General features: G+C 45.1%; 3 protein-coding genes across 5 annotated transcripts in view; 2 read left to right on the forward strand and 1 right to left on the reverse strand.

Annotated features, from left to right (window-relative positions):
* Positions 1 to 15,912, reverse strand: part of LOC310742155 (E3 ISG15--protein ligase HERC5-like) — a 35,478-nt gene that overhangs the window by 1,609 nt on the left and 17,957 nt on the right. For all 3 annotated transcript variants that reach the window (XM_083571120.1, XM_083571121.1, XM_083571119.1), the window contains exons 12-22: positions 15,365 to 15,548; positions 13,735 to 13,898; positions 12,348 to 12,446; positions 11,922 to 12,014; positions 11,732 to 11,836; positions 5,509 to 5,652; positions 4,186 to 4,352; positions 3,413 to 3,479; positions 2,589 to 2,671; positions 937 to 1,120; positions 342 to 441 (exon numbers count right to left, since the gene is read on the reverse strand). In XM_083571120.1, coding sequence (XP_083427246.1) covers positions 342 to 441; positions 937 to 1,120; positions 2,589 to 2,671; positions 3,413 to 3,479; positions 4,186 to 4,352; positions 5,509 to 5,652; positions 11,732 to 11,836; positions 11,922 to 12,014; positions 12,348 to 12,446; positions 13,735 to 13,898; positions 15,365 to 15,548 — 1,390 coding nt within the window. The remainder of the gene's footprint in view (positions 1 to 341; positions 442 to 936; positions 1,121 to 2,588; positions 2,672 to 3,412; positions 3,480 to 4,185; positions 4,353 to 5,508; positions 5,653 to 11,731; positions 11,837 to 11,921; positions 12,015 to 12,347; positions 12,447 to 13,734; positions 13,899 to 15,364; positions 15,549 to 15,912) is intronic.
* Positions 7,427 to 9,737, forward strand: PYURF (PIGY upstream open reading frame). Its single transcript, XM_083572030.1, has 2 exons — positions 7,427 to 7,741; positions 9,263 to 9,737. The coding sequence occupies exons 1-2, from the start codon at positions 7,527 to 7,529 to the stop codon at positions 9,402 to 9,404; spliced, it is 357 nt and encodes a 118-aa protein (XP_083428156.1). The 5' UTR covers positions 7,427 to 7,526; the 3' UTR covers positions 9,405 to 9,737.
* PIGY (phosphatidylinositol glycan anchor biosynthesis class Y) lies at positions 9,448 to 9,737 on the forward strand (the record flags this gene model as incomplete). The annotated part of the gene is made up of 1 exon (XM_083572044.1): positions 9,448 to 9,737. The coding sequence occupies one exon, from the start codon at positions 9,448 to 9,450 to the stop codon at positions 9,661 to 9,663; it is 216 nt and encodes a 71-aa protein (XP_083428170.1). The 3' UTR covers positions 9,664 to 9,737.

The raw sequence follows: 15,912 nt of genomic DNA on the forward strand, positions 1-15,912 counted from the left end.
CAATGTAACCTCCACGTAAATGAGGAGTTGCCTGTATTTGATTCTGACCAAACTAAGCCTTCTAGTGCAAAATATACATCAGGAGACTTAGTTTGGACAGAATCGAGTACACACTTCCAGAGTTAACGCTAAATACATTATTACATCTGGCAAATAAGCCACCACAGCCACTAATGGGCCGTGAAAAATTGTGTCCCAGGCTTTTTTTTAGACCCATGTACTATATGAAACCAAATCTGGCGCAGTACTTGCCAGATGTGAAATATATTGGCATCATTTTCTCCTATTCTAATATCAAACAAATGATTCATTTTGACTTTTTAAAAGAAATACGTTATTACAGAGGAAATTCTTCTTCTTTTCTTCAGGAAGAGCATGAAACACAGCCCAAAAATCCTCAATTGTTTCATCCGACCTTTCATAACCATGGTACTTCGCATTCTGTCATAGGAAATAAAAATAGCCCTGCTGTTAATCCTTCAGTATCTCTTTACATAAATCAACATTCGTTGCCCAACATAATTCCATGAGATATTTCAGTCCCCCTTATGACTTTGTGCAGGGAATCTGAGGGCTGCTCCACACATTCGCTTTATTTTGCCTTTTTTAAATATTTAGCTACTTTATATATCTCTTCATATTTCACCCGAAATCTCTAAAGCTGTTACTAAATCCCAGCCAAATGAATTGATTTAAAAAATACAATACAATATAATACAAATTCTACATTCACAATTGGACAAAACTACTACAACTACTAAGAATAACAAATCCCACAATTTCAGTAAAATAATTAATACCTCTAAACAATGTACATAAGTAAAATTATGCAGAACCACAAAAACAAATCATAACAGTGTCAGGGTATCCCCACCCCTTTCCTTTGGCATATTTCACCCAGTAGTCAATTGAGCCCTGGGTAAATTTATGTTTTACCTTTTCTAGCTGTTCCCAGTCGTATTCTGTATGTCCAAGGAGAACAACACGGAGCTCAGCAGGAAGAAATATTTTCCAAATTTCATTTGGGCAGCCTGTTTTAAATCCACGCACAAAGTCCCCAAACTGCTTTTCTACTGAAGTACTGAACATGTAGTTCACGTAAGCATCAACGTATTCTTTCCTGGAAATAGATTAATGCGGTTCATTTATTTACTATATTTATAGCCTGATTTTCTGTGAAGGACCCAAAGTGGTCTATACATACAGATGTAAAAGTATCGAAATAAACTCTCGCCAGATCATGAAACAGATAAGCAGTGTAACTTGAGTTCTTAACTTTTGAAGAAAGTACTTTTAGGGAGTCTGCAGAAAGCAGCAGTGCCCATACTATCTGGTGAGATCAGCTCTCGGCTCAAACCTAAGCATGTCTACTCAGAACTAAGTCCCACTGAATTCAATGGTGCCAACTTCAGATAAGTTGGCACAGAACAGCAGCCGAAGAGGCTGAGCTGGGAATTGGAAAGTCCCTGGTTTGAATTGTGCCCTTGCTGTTAAATTACTGGGTATCCTTGGGAAAACCACTCTCTCAGCTTCCCATAAATCAGAGGAGATAATACTGACACAAGTTTAGAGGGTTGTTGCCAAGAATACAGAAGGCAATTTATGTGAGTTGGGGTAGGCACCTGAAAAAATTCTATAACTGCTAAGTATTATTATTGCTACAACCATGTCACCTGTTTGTTGGAATGTCAGATGGGGGCATTCCAGGTCTCCATGCCCCCTTCCCCTAAAAAGAGTGTGAAGTTTGAAAGTCTTGAAAAATTTCCATTTAAGATTTGCTCATGGCTTCCTCAGCCTTTTCTCCTCTAGCAGCCATCCTGGAGCCAGTGAAACCATGGACAATTTGTAACAGTGGGTTACGATAAGCATGCATGAGTATCAGCCATATGGTCCAACATCCGTGATTATTATGTTTTTCCATATGTATGACCCTAGGACCTTGACCTATGCTTTTCCCCCTCTGGCAAAGGTACCAGGTACCATCTCTGGAGCTTTTCAAGCTCAAAGGAGCCACAGAGGATAGCAAAATCTCACGACAACATTACCTAGCATATTTAGCAGAAAGGTGATTTAAACCCCGGGACTAAACATGGTTGCTTTCCCCCCTCTCCCAACCAAAGATCCGAGTTAGCCACTGACTTTGCTGAAACAAAGCTTTGACCCCTGAAAGGTATCTAAGAGCATTTATGTTGTTGTATTGTGATTTGGTATCGACAAATGTCTGGTTTCCAGTTACGGGGGAGCACTGGTGGAAAGGAAAGAGGGGTGCTTAACCAGTCCCGAGCTCGCCAATTCTCTTCTGCAAATCCCCCAAGACAGCTGGCAGCCAGTCTCCCTAGTGATTTTGGAGGGGTGGAAGGAAACATTCCAGCAGGAGCATTTTCGGGGGGGGGGGGATCAACGAAGAAGGGAAGGGCTGAGCAACACACATACCCAGATTCATTCTGGCCACCTCCAGATAACCCTCCATTAGCATTAAAAGGGAAATACAGGACTAAGAACCCAGAGCTTTCATTGCAACACATAGTTCTGTTCAAACATAACTGATTAAAAACAGGGTGGGGTGGAGAGGGCTTAACAAATCTTGCCTGTTGCACTTGGTAACCGGAACGTTCGCACCATTTTCTTTCAGTTCAACGTCAACTATGGATCCATCATGTTCTTCTGTTATCTAAAAAGGGATACAACAAACAAACGTGTGTCGTTAAGCCATTCCGTTCTTTTATTTTGAAAGCTGGGTGCTGTGTAAAGGCACGTAAGCAGTTTGTAGGACTGCCTTCTCCTCCACTGGGTTGCCTGGGAATGCAGGTCACCTTCTGAGAGGGGGCAAATGAAAGGAGGGCTTTGTTTGTGGTGGCACCCTCATTTTGGAATTCCATGCCCATCTCAGGACCATTGTTATTGTCTTTTAGGCAGAAGATGTGGCAGCATGCAACCCTTGGGCTAATCTCGTAATGGGAAAGGGGGTGACAGAGATAGAAAAGGGGGTAGGAAAAATAGAGAAAATGGGGTAGCCATCCAACTTTTGGCTCAGGTACAACCCCGAATAGATTACGAGATTATGACACTCAATAGCAAAATGCTCCTTCACCCCACTTTAGACTCCCAATATTCTAGTGATCTGAGCTTTTAATTGACACCCGCAACCTTTATCCTGTAAAGTTGGGTTTCATAAAAAGTGTTCTACCGTTCTGTTTTAGTACCGTTAGATTACAGGTACTTTTACTGTTATGATTTGTAATGTTTATTGCATGGTTTGTATGTTTCAGAGCGGGAAAGTAGGGTCAATTTTTTTGTTGTTGTTAATGAATGAAAAAACTATCCGTTCAGCCACAAAAAAAGGAAATGTGCTTTGCCCGCATGTGCATGGGAGAAACATAGGGATTGTTAGAAGATTATCAGCATCTCTTACTGTGAAATCCAACATCATGTTTTCAATGACATCTTCATAATCTTCATCCAAGACTGCCTGAAGATTACTAATGGGTAAAAGAGAAAAGGGGAAATACAATGGCTCCAATCCTAAATGTATTTGCTGACATATACTCCGACTGATTTGAAGGGAATTTTTAGCACAGTCCTAACCAAACGTCCTACTGAATTTACCCTCCCAAGGAAATGGGGTTCAGATTGCAGCCCTCCAAATAAGCGAGTTTAAAACTGTAGTTGTAGTCTATGCCCCACTATGCAAAAAAAGGATTTCAACATACTGTCATACCTCGGGATAAATACGCTTCAGGTTGAGCACGTTCAGGTTGCGCTCCACGGCGACCCGGAAGTAACGGAGCGTGTTACTTCCGGGTTTCGCCGCTCGCGCATGCGCAGTCAAAATGACGTCATGCGCATGCATGGAAGTGACTAAATGAGACCCGCGCACGCGCAGACACACTGTCACGTCTTACGTTATGTTCAGGATGTGAATGGGGCTCCGGAATGGATCCCGTTCGCATCCCGAGGTACCACTGTATAAGGTCTATCTAACCCAAGAGTGAATAACCCGTGTTCCTCCTAATGCGAATTGGTCAGTCCTGGCCACTGGTCATACTGGCTGGGCTGGAGTCCAACTGCCTCTGAAGAAACACAGGTTAGTCACCCCTCGAGTAAACCCTGCAATTCTGATAATGAAACAAGGAAGGGTACTTCTTCACAATGCGATTTCACATGGACATGCAGAATATTCCATACCTTCCTACTACAGGAGACAGCTCTTTTAAATCTTCCAGGGTTGGCTGAATGTTTGCCATCTTCTTGAACAGAGCAAGGGGAAAAGGGAAAGCAGCTATCTTCATATTATAGAGAGCCATCCCAAACAGCTTCCCGATTAGAAAATATATGTCTTCCTGCGCTGGTACCTAATTTGAAAAAAAAATAAATATGCATGTATTGGAAAATGCAGATTAGGTCAAAGATGTGGAACCTATATCCCCCCCAGATGGTGTGGGGGTTCCAAATCCCACCTGCCCCATCTAACCTGGCCAATGGTTGAGGATGATGAAACTTGGCTTGCATCCCTGGAACTAGATGCCACTGAGAAGTAGCTATGGAAGCAGCTGGGCTCATAATATCATGCCTAGTCTGGATTTGTGCGCAACACTGGTGCTCTGAAATCTGGATCCTGTGCAGACACAATCCCTTCGCATATGCCCTCATTTGACAATGACATATGGTAATACAGGCTAGGTCATGAGTAGGCAAACTAGGGGCCGGGGGCTGGATCCGGCCCAATTGCCTTCTAAATCTGGCCCGCGGATGGTCCAGGAATCAGCATGTATTTACAGGAGTAGAATGTGTGATTTTATTTAAATTGCATCTCTGGGTTATTTGTGGGGCATAGGAATTTGTTCATTTCCCCCCTCCAAAATATAGTCCGTTCGTCCCCCCAAAGTTCTGAGTGACAGTGGACTGGCCCTCTACTGAAAAAGTTTGCTGGCCCCTGGGCTAGGTGATAAACTGCAGTTCAGAAAAGAAAAGAAAAATAGACTTAGGAAGCCAATTGCAGTATAAGAGAAGCATTATTCTTTCCGCCATGTGATGACCTGAAAAGTGGTAGCAAATTCAGGAGGGATACATCTCTCAAGGCACGTGGGTGGCGCTGTGGGTTAAACCACAGAGCCTAGGGCTTGCCGATCAGAAGGTTGGCAGTTCGAATCCCTGTGACGGGGTGAGCGCTCGTTGCTCGGTCCCTGCTCCTGCCAACCTAGCAGTTCGGAAGCACGTCAAAGTGCAAGTAGATAAATTTACACCTCTCAAAGGCTATTATCTATCTTAGCTAAATGGAAGCTCCGCTGACAGGGGCAGTATATCTGTAAGTACCAGATGTAGGAAGAAATAACAAGGAATGGCTATTGCCTTCAAGCCCTGCTCCTGAGGCCCCAGAGGCATCTGCATAGCCGTGGTTGGAAACACAGTTCTGGAACAGATGGGCCTTGAGATCTGACCCTGCAGAAAAACTCTACGTTGGGGACGCAACATAAATTAAGCACATCATGGAAATGCAACCATACCTACCTGGTGGGAGAACCAAATCAGATGTGATTCTTCGAAGTGCCTGAATATCTGTTCTTCTGGAGCACAAAGGTCCCTACTGATGATGGTGAAGAACTCCTGGGATGGCCCACCCTCATCAATCCCTGGTTCACCTACAAAATGCACCTGGAGGAGGGCGGAGCCAGAAAATTATTTATATGCAATTTGTAGGAGTGGTTCTCTTACAAAGACTGAATGTGGGCAGTATTTCTTTGTCGAATTCAAGTGTTACTAACAGCTTTATGTGGTCCATCACAATTAGAGCCTCTTTAATTTATCATCTTACACTCACACATATACCTCTCAAGGCAATGTACAAGATGTAATAAACCAGTAAAAAAAACCCCCACTAAAAACACAGAAAACAGTATTTTTTTTAAAAAAAATACATAGTAGACATCCATTGCAGAAATCCAGCTGTGAAAGCTCACCAGGGCAAAAATTATTCAATTTCTTCTTCCAACTCTACAATTCTAGGAAGTGCAGAAAGTGGGCACCTGTTGTATCTCAGGGCAGAAACACTGGAAGCCTGAGCTACTGAAAGCTTTGGAATTGCAAAAGAAGCTCCCCCACAGACTGCAGTGACCTACTGGGTATGCAAGGGATAAGGTTTGCGTAAATAATCTGGTCCTGACCTGTAAAGGGCCTTCTGCGTTTGGGTGAACATCCCTGAACTTCACCTGGCAGCCTGAACAAATCCCGTGAGCAAGGTGTTATACGTTGGCAGTCGTTTGCTTGCACAGCCATCTGTAGCTACCCTGTTCTGCAGCAGCTGTGGCCTCCAAACCAACCTCAAGGGCAGCTGCACAGAGTGTCTTGCAGAGTAACCAAACTTTGAGGTGACCAATGCATGGACAAAGGTGGTCCAGCTTTCTCAATCCAGGAATGGCTGCAGCCATCTTAGCAAAATAACTTGGTAAAAAAACTTTTTTACCAATTAGCTGCACCTCCTGTGACAGAGTGGGGTGCAGGACTACTGCACAGAAGTAAAACTGTGTCTGAATTGTCGCAACTCCCCTTAAGCTAGCTGAAATCGGAAGAGGCTTGACTGATTTCAGGGATGCGGAAAGCATGGCTCCAAAAATTCCCATAATCCAAACCAATGACCTTGCAAGCTATGGCTGATGTGAATTGGGATCCAACCACATCTGGAGGGACACTACTTCCCCATTCATGGATTAAATCGATTTTGCATAAATTGTGCTATCTGATCGTACAAAGGTTTACTCAGAATAAGCCCCACTCATATCAGAAGGACTTGCTCCCATGCAAAGCTGCAATCCTTGGCTCTAGCTACTCGCGTATTGAGGATCCCAGCCTCTGAAACGACCACGCAACCCAGTTCTAGGTTTGTTTACCCAGAAATAGTAAGTCCCCCTCTCTTCATTCATTTTGAAGTATGGTTGCAATGCCCTGCACATCTGGGAGAAAGTCCCATTTAAATCAGTGGGGCAAACTTTGGAAGGAACACGTCTAGGATCTGCCACGTTTATGCACAGGATGGCGGCGGCAGAGCCCCAGTCGAACGCATGCACGTTTACTCAGAAGTTCCAGGGGGTTCCCAGACGCTTCCTGAAAAGCAAGCCCACGTTGGGATTTGCAGCCACGATCCCTTGCGCGCGTCTTACTCCAGGTCAACGAAGCTTTCTTGCAAGTAAACTCACAAATGCAGAAGCCGCGATCTTCTGCGTGCATCTTACTCCAAGTCAACGAAGCTTCCTTGCAAGTAAATGCACAAATGCCCAGCGCTTTCCTCCGAAGCGCGTCCTCTACAAACGTTTCCACAGCTTATGCAGCGTATGCAGTCCTTCAGCACCACCTAGCAGTCCAGCGATCGACTACGAGGAACCTACTACGCAGACTCCCTCTCTCTCCCTATGTGACAACAGCAGCAGCGATCGCCTGACCCAGGAAACGATCCAGCCCAAGCCGGATTCCTTTCCTGGCTGGCCTCGGCGCTGCAGAGACGGAAGCGCAGCGTTAGGGCGCAGCTGCAGATCATGCAAGCCCTGCCCGGGCTCCGGCTCCTGACTCGCCTTCCGCGCTGGGGGCAGGCGGCGCGAGCGGCACCGGCGAGAGCAGCGGCCCGGCGCGCGTGGTGCTCCGCGGCCGAGAGCGAGGACAAGGCGGGCGGCGCCCAAGGACAGCAGCGCCCGCCCTTCGACCCTGGCCTGCTGGAGATCCTCGCGTGCCCCTTGTCCAAGAAACCGCTCAGGTTAGCCGGCTGTCTTTGCGTTGATTTCTACACCTCTGCAAAGGCCTTTGTCATTCTGCTTCCAGACGTTCTTGCAACCCGGGTCCCACGCTTAAATTTAAAACCCGTGTCGCCTATAGCTTTCTCCGCTTGCGTCCTTCCCTTTCCCAATGCGCCTTCCACCTTGCCCTCGCCTCCTTTTTACTGCTTTCTTATTTATTAGATTTAATAGGCCGCCCTTCATCGATTTCTGCAAAAAGTCCTGTTTCTTGGTATAAATTTCTCGAGCGCCTTTGGCTTAAATGTTAACGTGCGCGCGCGCGCGCACTGCAATGCAATGCGCGGTTAGGATATGGCACTTTAGAAAGGACGTAGCGTTTCACAGGCGCCGTCTTGCTGCAAGTTCTTACAACAGCTCTGCAGGGTAGGCCAGTGTTATCATCTCCATGTTGCAGGTGGAGAACTGAGGCCAAAAGAGAATAGTTTTGCTAAGGTCAGGAGCTTCTTGGGAACTCCTGTAGGACAAGATCAGTAAAGGGAAGGGTAAGGTTTCCTGAGAGGTAACTTAATTCTCTGCAGTGTAAAATCAGGCGACAGTGACATGCCTATTCTAGAACATTCGGTTGGCGCATGGCAACAGGCAGGCCCAACTGATCTGACGTGCATCTTTCTGAAAGTGCAGCAAACCTCCCCCACCCCCCATATTGTTGGGGGAGGAGCCTTCAGCAAATGCAGAAAATGTTCTTATAAGATGTGAAATTGTAAGCCGCTGGCTTACCAAACATGATGACCATAACATATCGGAATAATAAGTTGCCCATTATGCGTTCTTTCTATAGTATTAGCATTTGCCATTATTATCTGTTTTTAGGAGGGACGCAGGTGGCGCTGTGGTCTACACCACAAAGTCTAGGACTTGCCGATCAGAAGGTTGGCGGTTTGAATCCCCACGAAGGGGTGAGCTCCCGTTGCTCGGTCCCTGCTCCTGCCAACCTAGCAGTTCAAAAACACGAAGTGCAAGTAGATAAATAGGTACCGCTCTGGCGGGAAGGTAAACGGAGTTTCCATGCGCTGCTCTGGTTCGCCAGTCATGCTGGCCACATGACCCGGAAGCTGTACGCCGGCTCCCTCGGCCAATAAAGCGAGATGAGCACTGCAAGCCCAGAGTCATCCGCGACTGGACCTAATGGTCAGGGGTCCCTTTACCTTTACCTTTATTTGTTTTTAGGCACCAGGCAAAAATGTTTTTATTCACCCAAGCTTAGGGACCTTAATTTTCTGGTTATATTTTAGTGGGATGGAGTTGTGTTGGAGTTGTGTTGGATCATTCTCACGTCTATATCTATATATATATGTCTGTCTTATCTATCTAGATAGATAGATAGATACAGATATAGATATATAATTGGTGAGCATTTTAGGTTGTTTTTACTCATTTTTAGTTTTGGTTTTGAGTTTGCCTTTCTGTAAATAATAATAATATACTTTACATCAGTGAAAGCAGTAAGTCTGACCTATGCAGTATTTGCTTATATTTACTAGGTATGAAGAATCCACCAATGAACTAATTAACGAAGATCTGGGTATTGCCTACCCCATCACTGATGGCATTCCTAATATGATACCCCAGGCTGCAAGGATGATTGGCAAAGAGAAGCAGGAAGAGGAGCCCGGGCAGACCTAGACGATCATCTTTGGACGTAAAGACGAGCGCAAGCGGAGGAAGAATGTTCCTGTCGCTCCCTACGATGACCGTGCTCGTCCCACTCTTGTCTTTGGCGGGTCTGTTTTACTCAGCCAGCGTGGACGAAAACTTTCCCCAGGGCTGCACTAGCACAAGCAGCTTGTGTTTCTACAGCCTGCTCCTTCCGGTTACGATCCCAGTTTACGTGTTCTTCCACCTTTGGACCTGGATGGGCCTTAAACTCTTCCGCCACAACTAGGTTAGGCTCGGAAGTGTGTCGGGCCTCTTTTGGGAGCGGGTGTCAAATAAAGAATGTAGTTTTGGCTTTCTTTATCCACGGCTAATGTTTTGTCCCAAGGCTCTGAAATGATCAGCAAGGAGCAGTTTGCGCTAAGCTTGCTTGGATAAGGTTTAAATGCCTGTTAGAACATTGCACCGATGAAGCAGTTAAGGGAGCGATGCAGGCGAGCCTTGTGTCTGCAGCATCTCATGCATTCTTCATTTCCTTACTGACATTCAGAAGAGGACAGCTGCTGTAGGGGTCGGCTTGTGTGAATGGGGCGACAGGAGATGCAGTCATGCATCCTTTCTGGTCCCTGGGTGGGGGGGGGGGAAGGTCTTTGCAGAGCTGTACAGTGGTACCTCGGGTTACATACGCTTCAGGTTACATACGCTTCAGGTTACAGACTCCGCTAACCCAGAAATAGTGCCTCAGGTTAAGAACTTTGCTTCAGGATTAGAACAGAAATCGTGCTCCAGCGGCGTGGCAGCAGCAGGAGGCCCCATTAGCTAAAGTGGTGCTTCAGGTTAAAAACAGTTTCAGGTTAAAAACAGTTTCAGGTTAAGAATGGACCTCCGGAATGAATTAAGTACCTAACCCCAGGTACCACTGTATAATGTTCACATGTTACCTAATGCTGACAAGCAGTGCATTGCCTACAGCAGGCTTCCTCAAATTTGGCCCTCCAGATGTTTTTAGGCCTACAACTCCCATGATCCCCAGCTAGCAGGACCAGTGGTAAGGGGTGATGGGAATTGTAGTCTCAAAACATCTGGAGGGCCGAGTTCGAGTTTGAGGAAGCCTGGCCTAGAGTGTGCTCTAGATGCAAAATATTTCTGTGGCAGAAGTCTTGCATACGGGAATTAGATACTGTAAGATATGGCTCCAGGTGTGCTGACTCTTGAATTCTCAGGTTATTGTCTGTCTAATAGTAAACATAGTGATAATGGCTAAGGCTCGGGGTTTCTCTCACTCTTAAAAGCTGCGCTGTTGTCACATGTACATCTTTGGATTCATGCATGCAGCAGAATTGAGATTCTGACACCTGAGCTAGTGTAGATTAAAATGACATTGAATAGCAGGTAAAGTACCCATGAAAACAAATGCACTGCTTAGTATTGTAATTTGAGTTTGCTTTAAAGAAGGCTGCCTGTCTTTTTATTCTATTCATGTATCTTCTTCTCTGGTGATCACTCATAGCCAAGTAAGATTGTCTTCTATAAACACGGTTTTAAAAGTGAGGCTGTAAGTGACTGTGGAGGCCAATTCTGGATCCACACATCCTTCCACAGTGGGGACATTGGTTTCTGGGCGGGAGTTGATCACGGTGTGGATTTGCCAAGCGTGCCTTCTTCTTAGCACGTTTCTCCCTTTCGTCCTGAGTTTGAATGTCTTCAAAGCCCATGACACCTTTGGTAAAGGCTGCTCTCCCATTGGAGCGCTCGCAGGCCAGTGTTTTCCAGTTGTCAGTGTTTATACTACATTTTTTTAGATTTGCCTTGAGACAGTCTTTAAACCTCTTTTGTTGACCACCAGCATTACACTTTCCATTTTTAAGTTTGGAATAGAGTAGTTGCTTTGGAAAACGATCATCAGGCATCCGCACAACATGACCAGTCCAACGAAGTTGATGTTGAAGAATCATTGCTTCAACACTGGTGATCTTTGCTTCTTCCAGTACACTGATATTAGTTCACCTGTCTTCCCAAGTGATGTGTAAAAATTTTCGGAGACACCACTGATGGAATCCTTCGAGGAGTTGGATTCATGTATACAATACCCCTGACTAACAACTCAGTTTTCTTAGTGATCACTTGTGCATATTCTATGATGAAATTGCAATGCTTCTTTATACCTGTTGGCTAAAGTCCACTGTTCTGTTCCCATAGAAGTAGCTTAGTGACCCAACAAGGTGCGAGTGTATTGTCCACATGGATCTCACCTCTAAAAATTTAGGAATATGTATGCAGTCTTTTGATCATAAATACAGTGCACCTAAATGAATGTTCCACAGTCATGAGTATAGGTATGAAATTTGGTTTCTTACCCTAAGGGCTTGGTGATTTCTGTATTCATTTCTTAAACTCTGCCAGGTATCCTGTACCAGATGTTGTCTCCTTACAAGTAGTTCACTGGTCATGCCAAAATTTGCCTATGAGGATACAAACGTTGGTGTTACTAGTAGTTAAGTGTTTTGCGTCCCTACATGCTATGTAATATTTTTGGGGTATACATACCATCATCTTTAGAGAGTTGCATGCTGCTTGATGCAGGAAAACCTTAACTTCCATCTCAAAGATAAAAGGGAACTCGAAGAGTTCTCTGAGCAACTGAAATGACACAGAGAAGTAATTTACAACATGAGATAAAAGTATTTAAAAATCAATATGAAGAAAGGGGGAATATGGAAACATGGCTCCATTCAGATGCTCTGTGAAGATTAAATACATTTTGTTCCAAATGTAAAATTAGCACTTTCATTTTTGCCCTTCTCAAAAAAAGCATCTGCCAATTACTGATTTTTTAAAAATATAACTTCCTAGTGAGGATGTAAAGGAAGTTTGGTTTATCCAGAGAGAGAGAGAGAGACTTTTCTTTTTTCTATACACTGGAAAACAACTTCGAGATGGCAAGAGTAACATAACACTTGAATGTTAAACTACCTCAGCTCTTTTAAGAATATCTGGAAGAGCCAGCATTTTTATCACTTCAGGGATGTGGAAGTTGCTTTCCTGGATTCTGAAGCTTCTTCTACAATTTACCTGCATTTGTAAGTGTAGGGTTAAAATCCAAAATTAGCCAATTACAAAAGAAAGACACCATAACTTAGTAGCTTCAACTAATACAAAAATAAAACCAGCTAACCAACTCATAAGAATATAGGAAATATATGGATGTACAGTGGTACCTTGGGTTAAGAACTTAATTCGTTCTGGAGGTCAGTTTTTAACCTGAAACTGTTCTTAACCTGAAGCACCACTTTAGCTAATGGGGCCTCCCGCCGCTGCAGCGCAATTTCTGTTCTCGTCCTGAAGCAAAATTCTTAACCCGAGGTACTATTTCTGGGTTAGCGGAGTCTGTAACCTGAAGCGTCCGTAACCTGAAGCGTCTGCAACCCGAGGTACCACTGTAGTAAGGTGAGCTTTGTAGGGAGTTTCAAAGAGTTGGTGCAGCTATTGGGAAGACATTAGTTCCAAGTCCAACCAATGTACCCCCCCAAAAGCAGTAGATTCTCACACCGTGAGCAGGGATTCCCCTGCTGAACTCAGATTTCACATTTCCAAGGTGGTGGATGAAGTTTCTGCCCCACCTCAAGATTTCCTGGTAGCAGCTGGTTACCAAATGGAGTAGCCACCATGCAGAAGCTATTCTGAGCAAGATCCTCTGGCTTTTTAAAGACATAGACTGTTCTAGACATGCCACAGGGTGTCTATTAGTAGGAAAGTTAAAAGACTTTACTGCTATACTTCCTAATGGAGGGGTATGCCATAGAGATTCAGGATGTGGTCCTCAGCCTCCTCTGCTTCCACCACGGGGAAGAGAAAGAACCGTGAGGTGCCAAGTGAATGGTTCATCAATTTACAGTGTTTAGACAGCAGTGTGTATACTCAAGACTAGCTCTGTTTGCTTCAACATTTCCCAGCAGGCAGCATCCACAATTCCAGACAGGATCTCCCCAACTCCACCTAGAGATGCTGGGGACTGACACTGGGACCATTTACATGGTTTATAATAATATAATGTAATAATAATAATTTATTATTTATACCCCGCCCATCTGGCTGGGTTTCCCCAGCCACTCTGGGCGGCTTCCAGTGAAACATTAAAATACAGTAATTCATCAAATATTAAAAAGCTTCCCTAAACAGGGCTGCCTTCAGATGTCTTCTAAAAGTCAGATAGTTGTTTATTTCTTTGGCATCTGATGGGTGGGTGCCACTACCGAGAAGGCCCTCTGCCTGGTTCCCTGGTTTACATTTACAGCTGGTCCCTTCACCAGTTAGATCTCGCATGTGATGCCTCACGCCTTCATTTCAAGCGCTTCCCTACCTCATAAAGCATTCGGAGGACATGGAGAAGCAAAACAACTTGGAGTGTTTCCTCAGGATATCTTCTATGTTCAGTGAGAGAAGACAGCTTGGCAGTGGCAAGCCTCTGATAAATGCTCACCAGATCCTTGAAGAAGGCAATTTCTAGGTTGGCCCACAAAGATTCTGTAAAGAAACAAACTTTTGTTGTCTTATTTTATTCCTAGACCACCCTCCCAGCGTGGTTTACAGCACAGCTAAATACCTAAATACAACAATAAATCTAAAAAAATTAAAAAACCACCTGCTTAAAACAACAACCGAATCACTTCCATGATGCAGCAGACAAAAACCCCAAAACTATAAAAAGGCACAGAATTTCTTTCAGACGCCAAAAGACAGAACAGGTGTGTCTTTAGATGATGCCAAACCATGGAAAGGGACAAGTATTGGGCCTCCCCAGACCAATGCATGATGATAACACATTAGTGGTAAATTTATTCTGATTTATCTTCTGAGGTGTTCCCACAATGCTAGCGCATTACTGCTCTCTGGAGAGGTTAAAAGGTAAAGGTAAAGGGACCCGTGACCATTAGATCCAGTTGTAACCGACTCTGGGGTTGCGGCGCTCATCTTGCTTTACTGGCTGAGGGAGCTGGTGTACAGCTTCCGGGTCATGTGGCCAGCATGACTAAACTGCTTCTGGTGACCCAGAGCAGCGCACAGAAACGCTGTTTACCTTCCCGCCAGAGCGGTACCTATTTATCTACTTGCACTTTGATGTGCTTTCAAACTGCTAGGTGGGCAGGAGCAGGGACCGAGCAACGGGAGCTCACCCCATCACGGGGATTCGAACTGCCGACCTTCTGATCGGCAAGTCCTAGGCTCTGTGGTTTAACCCACAGCGCCACCCGCGTCCCATCTCTGGAGAGGTTACAGAACAGCAAAAGCAGTAGAAAAAATAAACCACTTGTGGTTTGAAAAAGTTAAAGGATTTTAACAGAAAGTTAGGGGGTATGTGCACTGATGGGAAATGAAGCCACATGGCCATTCTGAAACTTTCACAGGCGCAAACGGTATTGAAAGTAGGCCTGCGTATGACCTCCCTGACAGCATCACGAATGCACAATACAAAGGGCATCTGGAGGGCATGTAGTTCCATAGGGAGGGAATTCCACAAACGGGGTGATGCCACAGAGAAGGCCCTGCCTACGCAATAGGCCATGCCCATTGGTGGGGCCACAAGCAAGACCTCCGCAAAAGATCTCAGGGCTCTGGAGAGGTACGTACTGGAGGCTGGTGCCCATTGGGACTGGCAGGGTGAAAGGCAGGGAGCCCAAACAGTAGTTGGAGCCAGAACCAACTTCTTTTGGTTCTGTCTGCATCCCAGCCGAGTTCTACAAGGGCAATGCTGAAGCTTAAGATTGGGCGCTGCTCAGTCCTCAACTTCCAGAAGCCCACTTCCTCAAGACCCTTTCAGAATGCGTTTAGAACAGGGATGGAGAACCTGTAGCCTCCAGATGTTGTTGAATTGTAGCCCCAAGCATCCTTGAGCCCTGGCCTGACTGGGGCTGATGGAAGGTGTGGCCCATCAACATGCTCCCCACCTCTGGAATGAAGCGAAGTTACCAAGCTTAGTGAACCCGCCTCACCAAGCAATTGCTTGTCTTTCAGTGGGCGAAACCATATGGCTTGTGCCAGTTCAAGGAGGAGATGATCTGACTGGCTGTCCTCCCTCCGTAAGAGTACGGGCACAATGAGGAAGACTCTGAGCGCTTCAGGAGAGCCAGGGAAGTCAAGGACAGACTGCAGGAGTATCTTTAGGGCATTTATCACCTTGAAGAGATGAAGGAAGAATATAAAAGTTAAACGCTTACTTTTTTGTAGTAAGTTTAATTCAACAGAACGAAGGAAACAAACTTCATTTTGCTTCAGCATAAACTACCAGAGGTAGACCCAAGAGTCTTTGGTGCACCATTCCAGCTGGATAGCTCAGTTGGTTAGAGCGTGGTGCTGATAATGCCAAGGTTGCAGGTTTGATCCCCGTATGGGACAACTGCATATTCCTGCATTGCATGGGATCCAACTCTACAAATCTATGGTTCCATGTCATAGTCTTCAGTCACTTTAGCCCAATAAACCAGCAAAACTCAGAAACCAGCAAAGGGATATTTTGCTTTCTCAGGTCATTCTGCAGCCA

The sequence above is a fragment of the Podarcis filfolensis genome, assembly GCF_964270895.1.
Source record: "Podarcis filfolensis genome assembly, chromosome: 9".
Classification (NCBI taxonomy): Eukaryota; Metazoa; Chordata; class Lepidosauria; order Squamata; family Lacertidae; genus Podarcis; species Podarcis filfolensis.